The sequence below is a fragment of the Protopterus annectens genome, chromosome 2.part1 (assembly GCF_019279795.1).
Source record: "Protopterus annectens isolate FY-2018-M chromosome 2.part1, PAN1.0, whole genome shotgun sequence".
NCBI lineage: Eukaryota > Metazoa > Chordata > Ceratodontiformes > Protopteridae > Protopterus > Protopterus annectens.
The window spans coordinates 514,843,648-514,867,893 of NC_056729.1; the positions used below are offsets into that span (position 1 = coordinate 514,843,648).

General features: G+C 40.7%; 1 protein-coding gene across 3 annotated transcripts in view; it reads left to right on the top strand.

The window, feature by feature from the left end:
- LOC122794129 overlaps positions 1-24,246 on the top strand; it is a 594,614-nt gene that overhangs the window by 418,837 nt on the left and 151,531 nt on the right. For all 3 annotated transcript variants that reach the window (XM_044062306.1, XM_044062307.1, XM_044062308.1), the window contains exons 8-9: positions 3,943-4,021; positions 12,261-12,325. In XM_044062306.1, the coding sequence (XP_043918241.1) occupies positions 3,943-4,021; positions 12,261-12,325 (144 nt within the window). The remainder of the gene's footprint in view (positions 1-3,942; positions 4,022-12,260; positions 12,326-24,246) is intronic.

A 24,246-nucleotide genomic window follows, 5' to 3' on the forward strand; every position in this document is an offset into this window, starting at 1 on the left:
TGGAGGGGAAGCAAACATTTTATAACATTAACAGAACACTGATGATCTAGAGGGAAGCAGAATGTAAGAAAATACCAGTGTTGTTGGTGGGCCTTGATGCAGAAGAAGCTGGGACTTCATGAGCAGGGCAATGGAAGTAGCTGCTTTCCCTGATAAAATTATAAGGTTGGTTAGGAGTATATATGATGGATCACAGGTAAAATTTAAAGTGTGTGGAGTCCCCTCTGATAATTTCTGCTTAAGTAAAGGAACCAGGCAGGGGTGTTCTCTTTCTTATTTGTTAGCATTATATTTAGAACCATTGGCAAAGAAAATAAGGGACTCAGAAATTCACGGATATAATTGGTATGGTAGTCAAGAAAAGCTGGCTATATTTGCAGATGACATTATTTTATACCTGACAAAACCAGAAAGGTGCATTACAGTGTTGTGGAACATTTTAAGACAGTTTCAAATATTCTCAGGATACAAAATGAATGAAACTAAAACAAAGGCAATAGTGGTAAATTATGTGCTCACACACTAACTAGTCCAACAATATCCATATTTGTGGCAACATGATAAAATTGAAGCATTTATGAGTATGGATTAGAAATGACTCCATTGTGGCAGCTAAGGATATGTGGGAGGAGACTAAACAGAAGATAATACAAAAACTGAGAAACTGGAAGCTTTATTATATGAATATGGATAGTAAGATACAAGCAGTTAAAATGTTTTAGTCCCTTTAGTTTTATACAGGTCAGGCATATTTTTATCAAACAGAGAAGAAGATGTGGATAGCAATTAAAAAAGAGCTGAAGTATTTTATCTGGGAGGCGAAGAAGGCAAGGGTCATATAGGATAAACTGTTTCTTCCAACAGAACAAGGTAGACTAGGATTACCTGATTTGAGGGGGTATTTTAGAACAACACAGTTAAGGCTCTTATACATAGTACAAGCAGAAAACTATAATTCAAAGTGGAAAGGGATAGTGATGATATAGGGGAGAAACTCAAGAAACAAGGAAAGGCTTTGATTTTGGATGCTGACCCTAAAGGAGAATGACAATAATCATAAAGAATATTATATTCATAAAGCAGCAGAAAGTATTTTAAGAACTAAGCCAGCATGGAAGTGGAGAAAAGAGATTTTGCTCATAGGAATGACTGCAATTAAAGATACAGACATTAGGCAATTGGGGACTGGAGTTTATTGAAGAAAACTGGCAAGGGATTCAAGGTAATGGGAGCAAATAACTAGAAAGGGAAAAGTAATAGAACGGGAAGATGCCAAGAATTTATTTGGACTGCAGGTTAGAGATTGCCTTCTCTATTAAGAATTGATATCAGAGTATAGGCAAAGAGAAAGAAATAGATGGGGTCCTAAGTGAAAGACCAGCACTGGTAGAAGTTGTGGTTAAAAAAGGAATAATTAGTACAGCATATTAAGTATTACATGACAACTATAAGAATCAATCAAAGGAGCTTAGAAAGGATTGGGAAGAGACTCAATACGCAGAGGTAAAGGGGATATATGTATATCTGCCAAATATGCAAGAAAGTCTAGAAGATTTAGTATCTTTGCTTGGAAGTGTGTACATAGGTAATTTTGTATTCCAAATAGACAAAAAGATAATTTCCTTAGTCACACCAGTTTGCTCACCCAGTATCTCTGACAAAGTAGTCTGCAGGGAATCTTTAAAGTCTTTCAACTCATTACACTCCCAGAAAATATGTTCCCAGTTACCTCTTTCTTCTCCATCACACCTCTGACATTTGCTGTCTACCTGTGGAAAAAGTTTTTGGAGTCTGCTTGGGGTATACAAATATCTATCCAAGTACATCCAAGCAAAGATCCTAAACCTTCTGGACTTTGTTGCATACTAAAGATAAGGACATTGTTAAGCAAGTTAAAGAGCATACTCTAAACTGCATCCTTGTATTCTGACAGACAAGAACATTTGTGTTTGCAAGGGCATGTCTTAAATCATTTTTTATTTATTTTTTATTTATTTAACATTTGTTGACCGGGAATTTATAGTAACATATATCAGAACTACATTTTTAGCTGATCCTAAACCCAGTACATTAAACATATGTAGTGCATGGAGAGTAGTGATTACGCTGTGATATATGGAAAAAGACAAATCAGTTAAGTGCTACTATAGAGCAAGACCTGGCCTTGCCTGCTTAACTTGTTAAGTTCCGGTCTCATGCTAGTTTATCAAATCTGCCAGTACTAACCAGCAAATGACAGCAAAGATTTGCTTCTCTCTGCTGTCTGTGTTGGTAAAAGGCTCCTGACTTCATCTTTATAAGTTTATAAAGTTACTAGAATAACAGGATTTTTGTTAGCCTGCTTTTTCTGAGGCTACGAAGTCTGAAACTCAAATGTATGTCATTATTTGGTAACTTCAATCCTTGGTGATTTGCCTGAAAACAACAAAGTTTATGAGGAATAGACCAAACATGTGAGGGAAAAAATATGGACATTCTGTAAAAATCTGGACAGCTGAGAGGCACAAAAGGTAAGAGCAAACATAAGAAACAGAGTTGCACTGTCTTTTTGACAGTGCCTTCTTCGTGCTTTATTGCTTTGAAAGCCGACAAAACACTTAGTGCTTTTTTATTCGACTGTAAGTAGTAGTACATGCAGCAGATAAAGCTCCATGCACTGCAAAGAATTATTATCGGGTTTGTGATCATATCCCCTAATTATCTGTTCTTGATATGAATGCCAAGATTCAACTGTCAAGCTTGACTCTCGAGGTGAATTTCCTGGTGTCCATGTCACGGTCACATAATAAGCAGGTTATAATTAATGACCCATTCATAATCCTCTATATCACAACTATATTCTTAATCAGTGTTTTATACCTTATAGTTTCATAGTTTCATAGTATAGTACTAGGCTACCTGCCCTGGGGCATTTGTAAGCCTAGCCATAGTGATGTGGCTTTTGCCACCCCATGAAATGGTACAAAAATGTACAGAATAAATCTAGAATACTGTGCCTCTGTCTAGTAGTGACACAGTGAAGGTCCCCTTATATAATAGAATCTCTAAATGTGTGTGCAACATCATATCCTACAAGTTCTGCAAGCACAAGTCCCTCTTCTTCCTAGAAGTGAGCCAGTCATTTTAAGTTATGAAGTCTTATCCTTTTTTAGCAAGCATTTTGGATCCACTGTGCTGAACCATGTGTTTTTTAAATGAAATGTAGTTAATCACAGTGAAAACATCTAAAGACACAAAATCACATTATAAAGTAGTGACACTGAAAATATTATCACACACTACTAAACAAATGTTTTATAGGGGGCAAGTCCACTGTACATCTCAGTGTGGAGGTTCTGCCCTGACACCCCAGCTTCGATACATGACAACTCAAAGGTTGCAGAAAATGGAAATAATTTAAAGTTAAACTCACCTTTTCCTTCTGTGCCTCCTACAACCGAAATATATGACATATCATCTGCAATACACCAAGTTCTTATGTATTACAATGTCAGTAGCTAAATGTTTTCAGTGCAGCTTTTTGTGTTCTGACAAAGGGATACATAATAAATTGTAGGTTCCCTGACATTTAACCTGTCAATAATAAAGGGACTACTTCATCTTTCTTTGTGACATCCAAGAAAGGGACATTGTTAAATGAACTTAAAGGGGCTTTACTGAGTTTATCTATAATATAATGCAAAACTCTGATATAAACATATATTTCATTTGTATTGTTTTTCAAGAATTACATACATATGTAATAGCAAAAATCTGAATAGTCAAAGAAATTACTGACTTAAAGCAGCTATAGTATTTAAATGTGAATTAACGTGGTAACTTGAGTTGACTGTCCTTGTACATGTAGTGTAATTTCCAGTATTTAAGTAGCATTTTTTGATTTTCAAAAAATATTTGAATGTCATTTTTAACTAATAAAATGTTTCTTTTTTCTTCTAACAGCAAACAATCCAGCCTCTAAGGCTATGTCTTGTAATAATGATAACAAAAGAGAGTTGAAATCTGAGAAGAGGATTATGAGGTTAGTTGTGTGATAGTGAGAACAAACAGCAACACCATTACCTAATAGAAGCAGTATTTTTATGTATGTATGTATGTATTTTTGAAATGAATCTTAAATCAGACTGTGTGGTGAAAACTAGTCAGGTGACCATGTATTACTACAGTATGGTATGCAGATATTCTAGTCCAAAACAGTATAACACAATAAGCAGTTCAGTCCACTTGTTAATGAAGACCTGTTATCCACTGATCTCCCAAAATAGCCATCACTGTTATCTAAACAATGTAAAAATATACACAAAATGTTGACCAAACTATAAAAATAAACACTTTAAATAAAATTAATGAACTGCAGCAGCCCTCATCATCGTCATCACATTCCTGTATGCACATAAAATAAAAATACAGATTTGGAAATCCTGTAAGTACTGTTTGTTCCTTCTAGGTTGTCCTTTGCCCTATCTGTTGTCAAACAGGTACAGGTAATTTGGATTAACTATCATCATATTTAGTTTTGGCTACCTCCTTATAAGAAATGCATTATGTTTGTCCACATGGATTGCTTAATCATGACCCTGTTTTTAACTGTACTAGTTAGTATTTGAGTAGGCCTTTTCAGTAATCCACCTGATGCAACACTAAAGAAATAAGGCTGTTTTGCAACAGTTTTGCAATTGGTTCTCTGACTTTGGACCTACTTTTTTGACTTCATGATACATTAGTACATTGTGTGGTTTATTTAAAGACTCAGGCAATAAGAATATATATATATATATATATATATATATATATATATATATATATACACATGTAGTTATTAGCACTCTGAACTGTGACTCAGTCCGGTGATCTGAGTTCAAATGTCAGTTGAATCTGCCTGCTTTCTAGTTTGTGTCTGGCAATAAGTGCAAAGGACTAAAGCTTTGACTTGTTAATGGGCTGCTTCCTGTGCCAAGTGTACATACTTTGAATCCTTCCGTCTTCATTTGTCTTCTGTGTAACCTTTAGCAAGCCACTTAACCAGACAGTGCTTTCTGTAAGTTGGAAATTTGAAAAAGGCTCCTTAATGATCTCCTCAATTACATGCCCAGTAACTACCTATGAACCCACTGTGTGTAACAAACCTACTTCATCTTCCAAGTCCTTGTACTTCTTTAGTACAGTCTTGATATGCATTGATTGCTTAGTTAGAAAATCCAGTACAAAAAATGGCGTCCAATGCTGCATGCCATTTCATTGTAACATATGAGAATAAGGATGGCACCTCATTTCAGTTTAATCAATGACCAGCAATTACTGGCTGTAAAACATTGTATACCAGATAATCTAAGCCCCACTTCAGGTGGTGTGTTGATGCAGTCTGTTCTGTCCCTGTTTGCCTGATTAGTTACATGTGTTGTGTTGGGGGAACAGTGCACTCTTGTATCATCGCTGAGATGATGTGTTCATGGATTTGTGCTGTTTTTGATTTTTTTGTCTATGAATCAAACCTGTATGATGGAGAGGTGACACTCCCTCACCTTGACCAAGTTCTTAGCTGCTTCAGTAGTTTAGGAGCATGTGGTTTTAATAGGATAATGAATACCATACTGTAAGAAATGAACTAGTTAAAATGTGTTTCAACTTGTCTACCAATCATAATTGGTCTATGTTACGCCCTTTTCTTCTAGTTTATCAGCATTAACAAAGGGTTCCCTAACTACATTTGTTTAGTTGGTGATGGTTATGAAAAAGTTGTAAATGAGAATGTAAAAGCAAATTTGTAGTAGCATTCATTCCAAATAATGCACATATAAATTAACATGGAAACAGCAAACAGATTTACAGCATACTTATTGTAAGAGACCTGTGATATGGGCATAAATAGGCTTCCACTCCATAAGTTTTGAAATGCAAATGAATTTATTAGGAGGCCATAACTGTCCAATAAAAGGATAACACGTCTGAACTTCAAATTAATAAATGAAACTAAAAGATTAAATTGACCCAACAAAGACGATAACACCATCCACCATAATGTATGTCTAATATATTATGATTATTATTATTATTTATTAAACTAAATCTTTTAATAACATAGTTTTACCATATGAGAAATCTTACGTAGCTGAGCCTGTCACTGATAATGTGATCAGTGCTCTACCCCAGTAAAGAAACAAATAAAATCTTAAACACATAACTGTAGTGTTGTTGTTATGTCTTTCGGCTTTTCCCAGTTAGGGGTCGCCACAGCGGAACTCTGGTCTGCTAATGAGTGGTAGTTGATTTTTACATGCTGAATTACCAGCCCTGATGCACACCCTTCAACGAAGGTACGTCCATTCACGCATGTCTCCACGCAGAAGACGCTCTAGCTGAGAATCGAACCGGACAGCGTCTTACTGTGAGGAGACAATGTTACCACAGCACCGACACATAACTATAGTGTACAGATAAAAAATTTCAGAAATTGCAACACCGCAGACTTGCTGTTCTTATCATATGTTTTGCTCTAACAAATTACCATTTTTATTTGAAGTAGCATTTATAGGAATAGCCTTGATACCAGTACCAGCTTATTGTAGCAGATAATTATCTCTAAACTGCAGCGACTATTATTATCAATGCATTTTAATATATATATATATATATATATATATATATATATATATATATATATATATATATACATATACATATACATATACCTTTTTATGAAAGTTCATCTGCTTAAGCCGCGGTAGTGCAGCGGTAGCATTGTCGCCTCACAGCAAGAGGTTCTCCCTTTCTCAGCTGGAGCGCCTTCTGTGTGGAGTCTGCATGTCCTCCCTGCGGTCGAGTGGCATTCGAAAGACATGCGTGAATGGGCATGCCTTCATTGAAGGTTGGGTGTTGGGCTGGCACCTCGGCACTGTAAAGATCTACTGCCAATCATTAGCGGACCGGAGTTCCACTGTGGCGACCCCTAACCGGGAAAAGCCGAAAGAAGAACATCTGCTTGTGATCACCATAACTGAGTCATACTTGAAAACCAAAAGCAAATCTATATACTTGCTCAGTTACACATTTCCATATAAATGAACATTCCTGATAATTTGAGATGCCTCCCCTGACCACTGTGCTGCTACCTTACAGCAACATCATTCCACCCTTATCATGTAACAATTCCTCTCTGATATGCCTTACACAATAAAATGTGGTACAATGATGACATGCATTACATCATTCCACCCTTATCATGTAACAATTCCTCTCTGATGTGACTTATACAATACGATGTTGTACAATGATGATATCATTCCACCCTTATCATGTAACAATTCCTCTCTGACATGCCTTACACAATAAACTGTAGTACAATGATGACATCATTCCAACCTTTTCATGTAACAATTCCTCTCTGATGTGCCTTACACAATAAAATGTACAATGATGACATCATTCCACCTTTATCATGTAACAGTTCCTCTCTGACGTGCCTTACACGATAAAATGGAGTGCAATGATGACATCATTCCACCCTTATCATCTAACAATTCCTCTCTGACATGCCTTACACAATAAAATGGAGTGCAATGATGACATCATTCCACCCTTGTCATGTAATAATTCCTCTCTGACATGCCTTACACAATAAAATATAGTACAGTGATGACATGCATTACTTTCAAACTGAGCAGTCATGACATCAGATGGAAAATTCACTCTTTCCTCCAAAATACAGATTTGTTTTTCCTTGGGACATATGTTACCACCCTGTTTAGACTCATATGTAATATGCAGTACAATACCAAGAAAAATCCAACTGGATGAAAAGGAGCACACGCCAGCAGAAACGATAAGAACTTTATTCCACAAATATAAACGCTGTTCAATAACAATGCGTTTTCGTCCGCAACAACCATAGGACTTCATCAGATAAAATAATACACTTAATTAACCATTATATAATATGCTCAAATTTGATTCAACCAATGTTGGTAATTGCATCCTGGTTCCACCAATAAAAATTATGTGACTCATGCATATTAAAAATCCATTAAATTTCATACAATATATAACTTAATTCAAAATCTATTAAAACTCATTAAAAACTATTAATAAATTCATCCTAATATCTAATATCTACACATAATTATTAACTTACTTACATAAATATCAATTGAATAAATACTTAAAATAAATATTTGTTTCATTTTCTTCATTATATCATTTTACTCTTCTATTGCTGAGTATTATAAACAAATAGCGCCATCTGTTGTTCAAATAATAATAATGCCACCAATTCATTTATATTTTAGCTGCTCTTAACTTTAACACAGGAGACAATGATATATGTTCATTCAATCCAGGTATTTTTGTGGCTTCTAACATAATTTGCCACCAAAGCTCCTTATATTCCAGCCATTCTTCCCATAAGCCTCCCCTCAATTCCCTTTTAACTTGTTCCAGTACAAAAAATAAGAATTTTGAGCTGTCACATACTCTAGTGTGTTTATACAACGCATTGGTTTCTTTGGATTTGGATATTTCATATATATGCTCATAAATCCGTCTCTTCAACACCCTCTCTGTCTTACCTACATAAGTACAATACGTTACATTAAGATACAGTTTTATTTGTGTCTATACACCAAGAATAACCAGTAAACTGCATTTGGTAAATGAGGGTCATGACATATTATTCTGAGAACTTGACTGTACTATTCAATGTAATTACAGACATGTTTTCCTTTATTGGTAGATACCACCATCTCCTTGATATGGCTATTTAAGTATTCGTTTTTTGGCATTACACATATAAAATATAAAACTTACCAGTGTTACTACTGGCACAGCAGAACCTCTATATTACACTTGCATCTAGGTGAGTTTGATTTTACTGTTTGTACTGAGAAAGTTTACCACGAATGTCATCTAATGATGACAAAGGTCAGTTTAGACTTGAGATGATTAAAAAATAATAGCATCTATTTCTAACTTACGTTATGAAAAAATGTCACCCTTTAAAATTGTACCTTTTGCATTTTGTCTTTGTCAGAAATAGACTGATGCTAGCTTTTAAAACATTCTATTGTGAAGAACTGACACTTATTTTAAATTTGCAAATGTATACTTGTAATAAACCTTTTAGACACTCAACATTTTTTTCATAAATAACAATAAAACTATGGTCTGGAGAATTTTTATTTCTCCGTATATTCTGGTTATTTGGAACAATATTCCTTTATCTATTTGTAATTCTGTTTCTGTATTTTCTTTCAAAATTAATTTTGGTCACACTGTCAACAACTCTGTGATTTGGAAGTCTCCTTGATGGCCCTTGGGCTGAGATTCTGCTAACAAACTTATGAAATGTATGAGGACCCCACAGGACACTGGCAGCATGCAAACACATTTTTTTATGAATTAAGAAAACATTACAAAGTCCTAAAATGTGTTTCCTATAGTACAGCTACATATTGTACAGGTGGCAATCAAATTATAAAATGATACAGTGATATATATGTTATGTTTTCCTTAAGAATGAGTGAGCTGTTTTACCACAGATGCCTGCCCGACAAGATGAAGAAGTCTTGCACTGACGTCCTCCTGGCCAGTGATGTCATATGACATGCAAGAATAAACTATTCACAAAAGCACACACAGAAGGGTGTTAGGATGCCTATCAATGCTGTACAATTCTGAAATATTACTTAAGCTTGAAATGTACCTTTTTAAATTAAAATAACATCACTGACAATAGGGAGCAGTAGAATTCAATAAGTTCTTGGAAAAGGTGAAAACAGAATGTTGATTCTGTATTTAGTTTTGTGCCTTTGCGCATAATCTTTAACAACTGACAGTTCAGACAGTGGCCTCCTGTGTAGTGCCTTGTCTATCATGCTAATACCTTTTTTTTTTAATCCAGCCTGCCTCTGACTATCTAGCTTCCCTCACACCATTCAATTGCTCCTTTTGTTCCTCCAGAGATGACAGCCCTACAATCTGTTCATTTCACTGGCGATGAGGGCCTAGGAGGCAGACAGTGGTGTTGCCATCCATATGGAGGAATGAGAGACTTCTGCTTAGGTCCTAATACTATAATGCACATGCCCGGTAATGGCTCAGGGTTCAATGTGCAATGTGTAACCGTAATAAAGTTTCATTGCCTTCTGCAAGTGACATTAACCTTTAAGACTGCCTTGTTCTCCTGTAGCCAGCTGTCCTGTGTGGTCCTTAGCTGTCTTTGAAGATTTTACCACAATAATGTGTGCCCTATGATTTTACTGCTACCCCCCCCCCCTCCCCCCCAAAGAGAGTTAAAGTCAGTGCTCTTCATTACTTCATTCCCCTTTCTGGCTCCAACCCTGAGCCAGTAATTGAACTTGGGTCGCCTGGATTACATTCAGGGCTGTATCCCTCTACAACAGTGGTGATGAAACCTTAACATCTCATTCTGCTTTCCTGTTGTATGGCAGTGTAGTGTAGTGTGCAACCCTCTGCACAACAAGAAATTCTTGTTAAATAATAAGTAGGTAATTTGTTTAAGTCGTATGGTTGATAGGTAATTAAATCATTGCATGACTGGTGGTTTTTAATATCAGCTTGCTCTGAAATGTACATGTTACTCAGTAATATCACTTATATAATGATGGCATCCAGTCACCTTTTTTGTCTTTTTAACATGCTGATATAGCAGGGGATTAAATAGAGCTCTAATCCTCATTGTGAAAGAGAGATCACAGCAAAATTTTGCTCATGTCAGCAAATGCCTCTTTAAGAGTTTACTTGAGAAAATGGGCAAGATATGTTAATGCTGCAAAGTTCTGTAATGCACCAAGACTGCCATGCAGTGCTGGGGTGAAGGGTACTAATACTAATATATGCTGCTACTACGCTTTTAGACTAGTTCCCAGAACTGATTGAAGTCGACCTGCTGAGGGCAGTTTTGGCAAATGTAAAAATTACTTTAATGAACATTTGGGGAAAGTTTTTTTTTATTTATTTATTTATTTTTTTTTTTTTTGCTTTTGGGCATGCAACCCTGCACTCCCCACGTGGGAGGACACCCTCACACTCCCTAACTTATGTATGTGAACTCAAAGGTAGCACAACACGGCAGAAAGAGACAAGCTCCACTGTCAGTGAATGTAGTTTCAATGAATGTTCTTTGGTCATTTCACTTTTTCTGAAAGTGTCTTCAGTGACCTGATGTGCTCCCCTTAGTGCATCTGTCTGAGCTGATGTAGTAATATTTAGTGCCCCCATTCAGAATCATTGTACCCTGCACTTCTTGCAGTACTGAGAGAGTTCTGTTCAGTATTTCTTGGAATTAGCTATGTGAACATTCTACCAGTCTTGTAGGACAGACGGCCTGTGTGTAATCACACTTTCTTAGATCTGGGGTTTTAGGCTTCTGTTTGAAGAATGAGAGTTGTCTTTATTTGTAGGCTGTCATATGTCATACTGAGTAGCAAGAGTCTGTTACAGAATCTCATGCATCATAGAAAATACTTGATTCATTCATTCACTGTTCACCTAGACAGTGGGATTATTAAACAAACCTAGCATTTCGTAGAAGAACAGTGACCTTGAGCTTATCAGGTACATAGCACATACTGCCACCTTAAATGGTTAAAATGTGGATACCTAGAGAAGAGACAGCAGGGAAGATAGCTGTGTTCAGGAAATGAAATGTGTGGAATGAGCTCTTATTCTTATTTAAGACCATCAGCATTTATAACATAATGACATTAACCAACTACAGTAGCATCTCTACAACCCTCAGACCTAGGCATATCATTAGTGAGTATATGCAATGATAATAAAGTAGAAGTGCTCAGAAACTACATTTGGGGGGCATGGCACTGGATTGGCCACATGTGCTGTGCAATGACAAATGGTAAGAAACACAAAACAGAAGGAGAACAAGAACATATTTAACAGTTGGTGACATCCAGTTGCTCACATTTTTCTTAGGTTAATTCATATTGACACAGCAATTCTTATAATTCAGATGCATATTTATCATAGTTGTAGCATTTGCAATAACTATATGTAGTGTGTGTGTGTGTGTGTGTGTGTGTGGGGGGGGAAAATTCTTCTTGTAAAGTTGCCAGTAGTAAGTTATCTACTTATCCCAAATACCAGAGAGGGAAAGTTATCCTGCCTTGTTTGGGAATAGTGTCATAAATAAGAAAACTGGGATGATGTGGAGTCTGGCTTAGTTCTCGCATGATAATCAGTGTTTCCAGAAAGCAGCTAATCATTCTCCCTTCCCACTTTTTTTCTTTTAGCTCAAAGCAGAATGGAAACATGAAAGTCATGAAACATCAGTGCCAAGCAAAGAAAGAAAGAGCAGGTAAGACACCTCATTTGTAAACTTAACTTTTTAATTTACCTTTGCTTCTGAAATTCATGCACTCCACCATGCAGCACCATAAATGTATTTCTCAAAAATACACATTCATTTATATCTTATTTTATGCCATTGAGATATCTAAATGATTCTGTTGTATCTGCCAGTATAGGAAAACTGACTTGAATACCTTGCTTCATACACAGATGATTTAACCATCTGGCATCCATCAGCTAGCATGTCATACATAAACAGAAAATAGCTAGCTTGGCTGCATGACAAAAAGGAATAATGACTGGACTATGACTCAGATGATCAAAATTCAATTTACTACTCAGACTCTGGAGGACCCAGGTGGGGAGGTTGGGAGGGAGTAGTTGATGCTTCCTCACCTACACTGGGAGGGAGGAAGTGATGCACTGAACACTGACCCCAAAAGAAGTGCTGAGGAATTGCTGGCAGCATATATCAGATTAGTATCACACACACACACACACACACACACACACACACACACACACACACACACACACACACACACACACTGTGTGTGAGGCAAAGAGGTGGTCCCAAGGTATGCCAAAGCATGCACGGGGAACCTCCCTTGACAAGTAGTATCCAGTGAAGCCACCAGCTACGTCAGCAAGGGAGCTAGGTGGAAAGAAAAGGGACCACCATAAAATGATGTCCTGCTTGGCGCCCAGCTCTTGCACCTGAAGGAGGAGAAATAGGCTAATACCTGTTGCCTCAGTCAGGGAGTGAATGGGATATAGGGCTGTCACTCAGCCCTGGAAATAAATGGGTTTGTTCTCGGTCTTAGGGAGAAATGAATGGGTTGATGGGGTTCTGGGAGGCCTGATGGTTAAGTGGGGGTAAGGATTAAAAAAATACAATATGCGTAGTGATTTGGCTGGCATAATAATATAGTTAAAGAACAACCACCTTGTCAACACCTGTAAAACAAAATGCATGCTTGGTGACACTCGTAAGTGGTTAAACAAGACTCCAGGTAAATGCCATAGCCCCTACAGTGATGGTGTCACCATGAAAGGTTCATACAGCAGATTGTATCAGCCTGAAGCTAATAATATCATTCTGTCTGTACACAACCAGGATAACCAAATACCTCACCATAAGTCTTCATGTTCTTGTGCCCCAAAGCCTGAACTTCATTCAACAAATGGCTCCTTCTTGCTCATACTGAATATTGACACCTTTTGTTTGCATTTGCCTTCTCATCAGTTTACTTCAACAGTTGATTAAATGCACATGTCAGGATGGTCTGCATATTTATGATGCTGGCAATTAACACTGCTAACTTTGCAAAAGGCAAACTATTTTTCCTGTCATTGGGCTGACTTGTTAGTCTGCAAACTACCATACTAACTCCAGCACAATGTTTATTGTTCTACACTGGCAAGTAAAACTGCTACTAAAAATAAAGGAATTCCCTGTGATCATGTCAAATTAGTGCATTCAGCAAGGGCCAGACTTAAGAAATCCTGAAATAGAATGAACCTTGTCCTCTGTGACCAAATACCTGGTCAATTCTCTCCCCTGAGGTAAAACTAGCTAACAGTGTAAAACTTTTCAAGTCTAGTTTCCTATAGCACTTCAGACAAAGAACTGTTTACAGATGCATGCATCAACTCTTCTAAAAACTAGCAAGATGCTCATTAAAATTGGCAAGGCATGTTAATATTGCAGTGTTTTGTATGGAACAAAAACTATCATGCATTGCTGGAGTGAAGGTTATTAATAGTAATATATGCTGGTACTACTGTTTTAGACTAGTTCCCAGTACAGATTCATGCTGAATTGCTGAAGGTAGGTGAATGTAAAGCATTTGAAAAACTGCATCTGATATTGTTAATCCTCGTTCATTCCTTACGTATGGGTATCGGTTCCAACCTCGGAACCGAGCCGGCCATTTTCCAAGCTCGCATCAGCTACAAACTCTCGAGCTAAACTCTTACCCATAATTCCCCTCTCCCTGTTACCTCAGATTTCGTTTGCCGCATTGCCATTCGGTCGTGTCAAGCTGCATCTCTTGAGCTAAGTATAGATATTTGTTGTCAGACTAGTCTAATATATAACTTTTTCTGTCAGAAAAGTTTCTATTTTGTTGTCTCTTAACCTATTGCATTTAGCGACCATATTTTCTTGAGTTTCTTCTCTTTACTTTGCACTTTTTACCACGAGGTATTTCTCCCTTACCATTGTTGGTAATCTCTTCCTTTTCTTCATATCTTCGGGTATTCTTTTGTACCATTGCTGCTACCCCTTCTACTGTCCCCTTTTTTCTATCATGGCAAATAAGAAAGGTAGTCCAGGATTTAAAAGGTGTTCTGATTATGGACACAAATTACCTACATCAGATGCACACACTTTGTACGTTTATTGCTTGGGTGTGTCCCACTTATCTGTTGACCAGCCCTGTGGTATTTGTAAAAATGTGTCTAACAGAACCTTGTTGGAAAGGAAAAATAAGTTGTTGCTGAAGGGACTTCTCAAATCTCCCTTTTCAGAGGCTATTTCTGGGTTGGAGGCTTCAACCCCTCCTAGAGCCCATAAGAAAATTTTGGATGATCCTACCAAGGCCAAGTCTTTGCCTTCATCCCCGGCTGGGGACTCCCACCAACCAAGATCTAATAAGGCTAAAGTTTCTGCTTCGGAGCTCACTCAGTCAGCCCCAGTACTTTTGGTGCCTAGACCTTCAGCACCGAGGCCTTCGGCACCATCAGTGATCTCAGCTCCGTCTTCTCCTGTAGCCTTTACTATATCAGCACCGAGGGGCTACTCGGTTCGGACTATTACAACTACTACTTTGGCACCGACTGTTCAGTCGGCGCAGACCTTGACCACGTCGGCTCCGACATCTTACTCGGAACCGACATCTCAGCTCAAAATTTGTCGGTCTCAGCTTCGGTACCGGCAACCACTTTAGCACCGATCCTTGTGTCAGTGCAGACAGTGACCTCGGCACCAATGATTTCCTCGGTGCAGACACCCATAGTCCAGTCTCTGTCAGCACTGTTGTTCTCAGTGTGGACTGGTAAGGTAGGCACCGAGCTTGTCTCTTCTGTGGACAGACCTTTTTCTCCCTAAGTCTCCGTGAGGTCCACTAGAAGCCTTTCTGAACATGATGTGTTGTGTTTTGTGGATCAAATGCTTCTGGCCAGAGGTATCCCACCCCCCATCTCCAAAGACCCCCTTCTTATTCTCCTCCTTCATTGCCTTTGAAGTCCATTGATATAGCACAGTCTTCCCCCTCTGTGGTTCCCTTTATGGATCTCACTAACGAAACACAGTTGCCTTTGTGGCAGGAGAGTTTTGCTATGACCCAGGATGACAGTTGTGACATATGTAATTTGGTGTTCCACAGCCATCTGGTCACTCCGAGTCGGAAAGCTGAGCCACTTAGGGCAGGGGTGACCCCTGTCCTGGACACTCACCCCTCTTCAGGTGGACCAGCCTTTCAACTGATGGATAAGGCTCTGGCTTCTGCTGGCAATGCTGTGCTGTCTATCCCCCACCCTCCTCTGGTACACTGTTTTCACAAGTCGCACCTAGCGGACACTGGTGCAAGGGCCTCAGGACATATTTCCACAGGAAACCCCTTTTCCACTGTCTTCCCCAGCTTCTCCATCTGAGGAAGTCCACCGGAAAAGTTTGTGTAAGAGGAAGCACATGGACTTCACAGAGGAGTCCCTCACTGAAGACACAGACTTTGATGAGGGAGAAGGATTTCCTCGGTCACCCTCTGACGTATCCTTTGGTAAAATTCTCTAAATCCCGGCCCCCTACCTCCTGGGTTACTCCACCTGCTGATGAACTTGTCCGGCTCATCGTGCAGTGTGCTTGGAAGGCTCCTGACACCATCGAGGCTATTCCCCGGAGGCCAGATAAGATTTTGTCCCCTCCTGCTACAGATCCCCATTGGTCTAAAGGTCTTCTTGTGGATGCTCTGGTGGTGGCAGCCGCAACAAAAAACGATCTGGCGGAAGAAGAAGGCCAGACTGTCCATCCGCCTAACAAAGAGTCCGGGGCCCTGGACAGGATAGGGAAGTGCACCTTTGCATCAGCAACCTTTACTATCAGGTTCCTGAATTATATGGCACACTTTACAAGGCTTCAAAGGGATCAGATTTCCAAGCTCTCTGAAACCTTGGCTGGTGCCGTGTCTGATGAAGTCCGTGACAAAGTGGCCTCTCAGCTGGCCACCATTGAGTCAATATCTAACTCCTCTATGCGACTGATATCTCACACATCAGAAGGAGCAGCTAGAGTGGTGGATTCAGCTGTGGTCTGGAGATGACAAGCCTGGATGCGCTTGTGCAATTTCGCGGAACCCTTTAAGGCTTCCGTTCTTAATGCTCCCATTGAGACCTCTTTGTTGTTTGGACCCAAAGTTAAAAGCACACAGGCCAGATGTGAACAGTACGGTAAGACCCTTTCTGCCATAGGTGTCCATTATTCTTCCCCTCAATGTGCTTTCTCCTGAAACCAAAAGATTGGGAAGATATGGTTCAAGAAATCTCAGGGTCCTTTCCGTGACACACAGACCGAGTTCTCCCCTAGAGGCAGAGGGGGAAACTCACAGGGCAGATGCTCCTTTCCAGGCAGAGGGGGTCTGTGTAACCAGGGTTCCAGGGACTTGTTTCCTGGCCAATCCTACCAGCGCTCCAGAAGAGTGGCCCAACTCCTTTCCTCTAGAGGTGGTTGGGGGTCGTTTCTCCTTGTACCCTTCTGCCTGGCTAACCATCACCACTGATTCTTGGGTACAAAGGATTATTACCAGAGGTTATCATATTCCCTTCGATCTTTGTCCTGTCCCTTCAAAAATCTTTCCCGACATTCCACCCAGTCAAAGGGAAGAAGCAGCACTAGATATAGAAAAGCTGCTAAGCTGCTAAGAAAGAGAGTCATCCAGATAGTCCCTCCAGACCAGATAGGATCCGGATTCTACTACGACTATTTTTGGTGCCAAAGAAAACCGGGGACTGGAGACCAATTTTGGATCTCAGTGTATTGAACAAGTTTGTGAGAGTCACTATACAGTCTATCCTCCCGCTTTTGGAAAAATATGATTGGATGTGCTCGACAGATCTTCAAGATGCGTACTTCCATATAAAAGTGGACAGGCCATCAAGAAGATTTCTGCGCTTCCGTGCAGGAGCCAGTCACTACCAGTTCAGAGTACTGCCCTTCGGACTCTCTACAGCCCCCAGAGTGTTCACAAAGTGCATGGCAGTTGTCACAGCTCAATTGCAATTACAAGGATTCCAGGTGTTTCCATACCTAGATGACTGGTTCATTTCCACCCCCACCAGACATCTATTGGAAGAAGCCCTGGCATATACTCTTTCCTCGCTGCACAAAGGCTAGGCATAACCATAAACTGGCAAAAATCCAATCTCACCCCATCTCAGTCCACAGAATTCATAGGGGTTATCTTGGATACAAAGAATTGCAGAGCTGCCATTCCAGAGCACAGAATTCTAAGGATAAAGCAACAACTGATCCCAATCCTTTCAAGGGAGAAATACACATCTCACTCTGTCCTACAGCTGTTGGGTACCATGGCAGCCTCCATCACCATTGTCCCCCTGGCCAGATTTCATATGAGGCTTCTACAATGGCTACTGCTCACCCAATGGTATCCTTTTCAGCATCCTCTTTCAGACAAGATTCAAGAAACCCACATGTGCAAACAGGATTTAAATTGGTGGATGACACACAAACCGTCACTATGGTCTCGCCCCTTCTCCCCCCAGCAACCCAAGGCTACAGTGACCACAGACACCTCCCTGATGGGGTGGGGGTGGGGCTATGTCAGGGACAGACAGTCCAAGGCACTTGGTCCGAATTGGAGGCCCAACTGCATATAAATGTTCTAGAGCTGGGGGCGGTGCTTCTGGTGTTGCAAGCATTCCATCCCCTGCTGCCATCTGGGATGATTGCGATTCAATCAGATAACATGGCGGTGGTCTGGTACATCAACAAACAAGGTGGAACCAAATTTTATCCCCTTTGTTGAGAGGCCATGAGGATATGGCAATGGGCATTGGCTACCAACTGTTTTCTTCTAGCAATGCACATTCCTGGGAGTTCCAGTGTGATAGCAGACAGACTCAGCAGGTGCATTCTACAACCTCATGAGTGGTCCCTGAATCCCTTGATAGTGGTGGAGATCTTCCACCACTGGGGCCATCCTTGCTGTGACCTCTTTGCATCCCCGACCAACTACAAATGCAGCAACTACTTCGCCCTGATCCCCCCCCCTGGGAAAGTCAACCAGGGATGCTCTAGTCCACGATTGGCCCTTCGGTCTTCTTTATGCATTCCCACCTTTTCCCCTCATTCCCCAGTTTCTGAAGAAAGCCTGTCAGTTGAAGAGCAAGGTGATCCTCATAGCACCATATTGGCCTCATCAGATTTGGTTCCCCTTCCTCTGGCCTAACCTACTAGATCGACCATGGATTCTCCATCCAACCCCGGAGTTGATCTCACATCCGCAGAACCTGATTCATCCCAGCTTGGACAGCCTGAAGCTCACAGCTTGGCTACTCCAATTCCCTTGATTGCCAGGAAGAATGATCTCTCTTTACCAGTACAGGACATTCTCATTGCATGTCATAAGTCTTCCACTAGAATTACTTATCTAAGCAAGTAGAAAAGATTTACCTGTTGGCTGAAAGAAAAACAAGTAGATCTCTTCTCAGCACCAGTGTTGATAATACTAGAGTATCTGGTTGACCTTTTTCAATCGGGTCTGTCCCATTAGAGTTCAGTTGGCTGCAATATCTAATTTCCATGAGGGTATCCAAGACTCCTCTCTTATGTCACACAAATTATGTAAGACCTTTATAAAAGGTGTGAATCATCTGAAGCCACCTTTTAGAGAACCTATTCAACCATGGGATCTGTCATTAGTTCTACAAGCTCTGAAAATGGCACCCTTTGAACCAGCTTCTTCTTGCGACCTCAAATATTTGTCATGGAAAACCTTGTTTTTGGTCACCATTACTTCTGCCAGACGTATCTCTGAGCTTCAGGCTTTATGCAGCAAGAGTCCATACTTGATTTTTCATAGAGATAGAGTGTCTTTGAGAACTAATCCTTCATTTCTGCCAAAAGTGATCTCTGAAATGTCCATTAATCAAACTGTTGAAGTGCTAGTTTTCTTTCCCAATCATTAAAACAGAGGAGAGTATCGCCTACATACCCTAGATATTCACAGGCAAATCCATTTTTGCTTAAACAGGACTAGGTCCTCTCATAAATCTGTCCAATTATTTTTGGCCTATTCTGGACCTAGATTAGGATGTGCTGTTGCTAAGGTCACATTAGCTAGATGGTTGAAAGACTGTGTGACCTTCATTTATACACAACGTAATATTCCATTGCCTACTTCCATGAAGGCTCATTTGACAAGGTCGGTGGCAACTTCTGCTGCCTTCCATGCCAGAGCTTCTTTACATGACATCTGTGCAGCTGCAACTTGGGCTATACCTCATACCTTTATCAATCATTACAAATTGGATTTGGCCTCCATGGGGAGAGCATCTTTTGGTTCTATGGTGCTCAGGAATGTCCATCCATGATAGCCTCCCAGGAACAGAGGTAGCTGGGAACTCTGTCCCATACATAAGGAATGAACGAGGATTAACAATATCAGATAAAAAAGTTATGTCTTACCATAACGTTCCATCTGTATTGTTGATCCTCGTTCAGTCATTACAACCCTCCCTCCTTCCCCCTCCTGTGGCTTCTAGTGGATCTCACCATACAGTTCTCTTAGGTCATTTGACCAGAGGTAGCATCTACCTTCTTTTGACTTGCAAACTCAATCTGAGGTAACAGGGAGAGGAAAATTATGGGTAAGAGTTTAGCTCAAGAGTTTGTAGCTGACACAAGCTTGGAAAATGTCCGGTACTTTTCCGAGGTCGGAACCAATACCCACACATAATGACTGAACGAGGATCAACAATACAGATGGAACGTTATGGTAAGACATAACTTTTTTTTATTCACATCCACTGCCCTGGTAGCTACATGTTTGGTAACATATTTTTCCTACTGCGACTGGACAATGCTGACTACTAGCCACTGTTTGATGCTGGGTTGTACATCATTGTGTTTTATGGTTATCTCACATGTGAGGTACATACAGTCAGTAAAGTATTTGCAGTTGGTAGGCAGAGTTATGTGTATGTGGGTGACTTATAATGGGCTGCACTATATACATCTGACAGCAGTGAGTCAAAATATATCACTTTGCCTATTATTTATTTGCTTATTCATTCATTTGATCACAGTCATATATCTGATGTATACTTAGTCAATAAATGTCAGTAATTGGGTATACTGTATGTGTGTTTGCACGCTTGTGTGTGAAGGAAGGTGTAATGGGTTGCACTATATGCAACATAGGTTCATAACTTCATAGGTGTGTACTAGGCTAATGGCCCTGAAGCCTTTACAAGCCTAGCCCATAGGATTACCCTGGCATCGTGCCACCCAACCTTAGTTCCCAGTGCCTCTGTCGAGTAGAGCCACTAGAGTGATCCCCGAAGTGAATTTTGTATTTCCCATCCACTCAACAACATTTCTCTTGAAGAGGGCCAGTGAGGTGCTCTGTTTGACATGTATGGGAAGTCTGTTCCATAGCATGGGCAGTCTCTGGGTTATGAACCTGTCCCTCCAGCTTGTTCTGTTGATTGTGGTAATGAGGTTGAGGTCTCTGGAGTGTGTGGTGTGGAAGGATTGGGATTTATTTAGATGTAGCATTTCTAACAGAGCTGGGTCAGACATGGCTTTGTAAGTAAAGCAGAGATTGCCTCTAAGTAGGAGATGAGACAGAGAATAGTTGGAGGTTTTTGAGTCTGTCCATATAGGACACGTATTTAAGGCCTAGGAGCCTCTTTGTGAGCTACTTTTGCAGCCTCTTCAGTTGTTGCAGGTGTCTAATGAGGTACATGCCAAATGGGGCATTGTACTTGATGATTGGCCTAATGAGGGAAGAGTAGAGGGAGACAATGACCTCTCTCTTCCTGGATGCAAAACCCTTAGTAATGAGATGTGCCACATAGAAGGACATTCTGACCACAGTGGCAATGTGGTGGTCAAAAGAGAGGTTGCTGCCAACCTGTGTTCCCAGATCTCTTAGGTTCATAGGTAGGTACTAGGCTATCTGCCCGAGAGCATTTATAAGCCTAGCCAGAGTGTGTCGGCTTTCACCACCCCATTGATTAATTAACTGATCCTCTGTCAAGTGGAGCAAATGAAGTGATCCCAGGGGTGTATTTTCTGTTACCCATCCACTCGTCAAGGTTTCTCTTGAAGAGTGTTAGTGAGGGGCTCTGCCTAATGTAGTTTGGAATTTTGTTCCAAAGCATGGGGAGTCTCTGTGACAGGAATCTATCCCTCCAGCATGTTCTATTTATTGTTGTGGTGAAGTTTAGCTCACTAGAGCGCATGGCTCGCAGTGACTTGGATTTTTTTAGGTGGAGCATGTCCATCAATTCTGAGTTGGACATGGCTTTGTAAGTCAGGCAGAGATCACCTCTGAGTAAGCGATATGCCACTGAGTACAGCCGGAGTTTTTTCAGTCAGGCTGCATAGGATATATGTTTGAGGCCAGTAATCCTTTTGGTGAGGTACTTTTGTGGTCTTTCCAGCTGTTGGATGTGTCTTGTGAGGTACATCCCAAATGGGGTATTGTACTCCATGATGGGTCTGATGAGTGACGAGTAGAGGGGCACTATAACCTCTTTATTTCTAGATGTGAACCCTTTAGTAATTAGATAGGCCACATAGAAGGATTTCCTAACTACTTTGGCAATATGATTGTCAAAGGAGAGATTACTATCTACCTGGGTCCCCAGATCTCTTATTACCTCTTCTGTATTAAGGGGGCTGCCACCTATGTGGTAATTCGTGGGTGTTTTGTTTTTCCCAAATGGGATGACTATGCATTTTTTGGCATTTAGCTTGAGGCCATGACTTTGACACCAGATGTCCATCTCAGTAAGGCCCTTTTGGAGGATGCCTGTGTCAGCCGGAGAGTCAATTATGACACCCAGTTTGCAGTCATCGGCGAACTTGGTTAGCCATAGTCCTCCTGTGTTTGCCTGTACTTCTGAGAAGTATATGCCGAACAGTAGGGGTCCCAGGACCGAGCCTTGGCAGACACCACATGTGACTGGTTTAGATTCGGACCTGGAGCCTGCTATTCTTACCGTGTGAGTTTTGTCTGTAAGCCAGTTGGCAACCCATCTTGTGACATAGGGGTTTATGTTCAGGCTGGTGAGTTTTTCTGTAATACCTGAGTAGGGAATGGTGTTGAAAGCCTTGGCGAGGTCAAGGTAGGCTGTGTGAACCACCTTTCCCTCGTCTATGGCCTTAGTGACTGTCTCAAAGATGTCAACCAGGTTTAATTGGCATGATCTGCCCTTAACAAAACCGAACTGGGTCGGGTCAAGTGTTTGGAGGTTCCCAATGTCTTTGTTAATGAGTTCCATGATGATGCGCTCCATAGCCTTGCAGACCAGGCTAGTCAGGCTTATGGAGTGATAGTACCAGGGTCAGTTGTGGCCCCTCCTTTGTGGAGAGGAATAACCATTGCTGTGCGCAATTCCATGGGAACGTAGCCTGTGGAGAGGCTGAGGTTGAAAAGTGTGTTTAGGTGGGGGGTTAGTTTGTTCTGTAGTTCATGCAAGACGCAGCCTGGGATACCATCTGGCCCCACTGACGCTGTGTTTTTGGCTTTTGAAAGGGCTGTTTTCACCTGTGCGTCTGTGATTTCCGGGATACTACACTTTTCCGGTATTGTTGTGGGCCCTTTTGAGGGTGAGAGGGGGGTGAAGTTTGCACTGAATCTATCTTCCAGGATGTTGGCAATATCAGTAGGTTCAGTATATTTTGTGCTATTTGCATTAGTTCAGTGCATATCTGCGAATTGCCACTTAGATTCTTAACATAGCTAAAGAAGGCTTTGTGGTTATCTTTTGAATCCTTTGCTATTTTTCTTTCAAAGTTAGCCTTGGATGATTTTATGAGGGACCTTAGTTTCGTACTGATACTGATCAGGGATGTCTTTCCTTCTTGGAATTTGCTTTTTTTCTGAACTAGTTTCCTCCTTCTGTTGTATAGCCTGTTTATGGCAGGGGTACACCAAACTGGTTTCCTTCTCTTAGAGGAGTGAGTCTTGGTTTTGCTAGGGATGGCACAATCCATGCATCCTTGTAGGTTCTCATAGAGTGCATTTGTAAAGGTTTCTGCATCTTGGGCAGCATTATCCTTTAGCGTGGGGGCTGTGAAACTTACCACCTCTGTCTTAAGTAAGGTGTAGTTTGCTTTAGAAAAGTTTTTTTACTGTGGTTTTCTTAGTTGGGGGTGGTGGTGGAGTGTGGACATCCAGAGTGATCTAACCAGTGATGGGTTGACCTAAAGTGTGGAACACCTGTCACCCATGTTGGTGATGACAAGGTCCAATATGTTTTCACCTCTGGTAGGAGAGTTTACCAGCTGATCCAGGGCATTTGAGTTGATGAATTCCAGGAAGCGCTGGGCCTGGGAGTTTGTACTCGAGTAGTTTTCCCAGTTAATGGTAGGGTAATTGAAATCGCCCAGTATCAGGGTGTTCGGTAGGACCTTAATGTTTTCAAGTTTTTCCAGAAAGGTGGAGTGGTGGTCCTAGGTCATGGAGGGTGATCTGTATCAGGCCACAATTTGCACTGCAGATTTGCCCGATGTTAGTTGCACATGGATGATCTCAGAGGTGTCATGCTACGTCACTAACCTGGAGGTGTAGGTATCCTTGATGAATATGGATACACCCCTTCATTTTGTGTTTCAGTCCGTGTTCTGTGGCCAAAATGTGTGGTGTGAGTTGTAGCCCGGTAGTGCTGGGGTGCTGT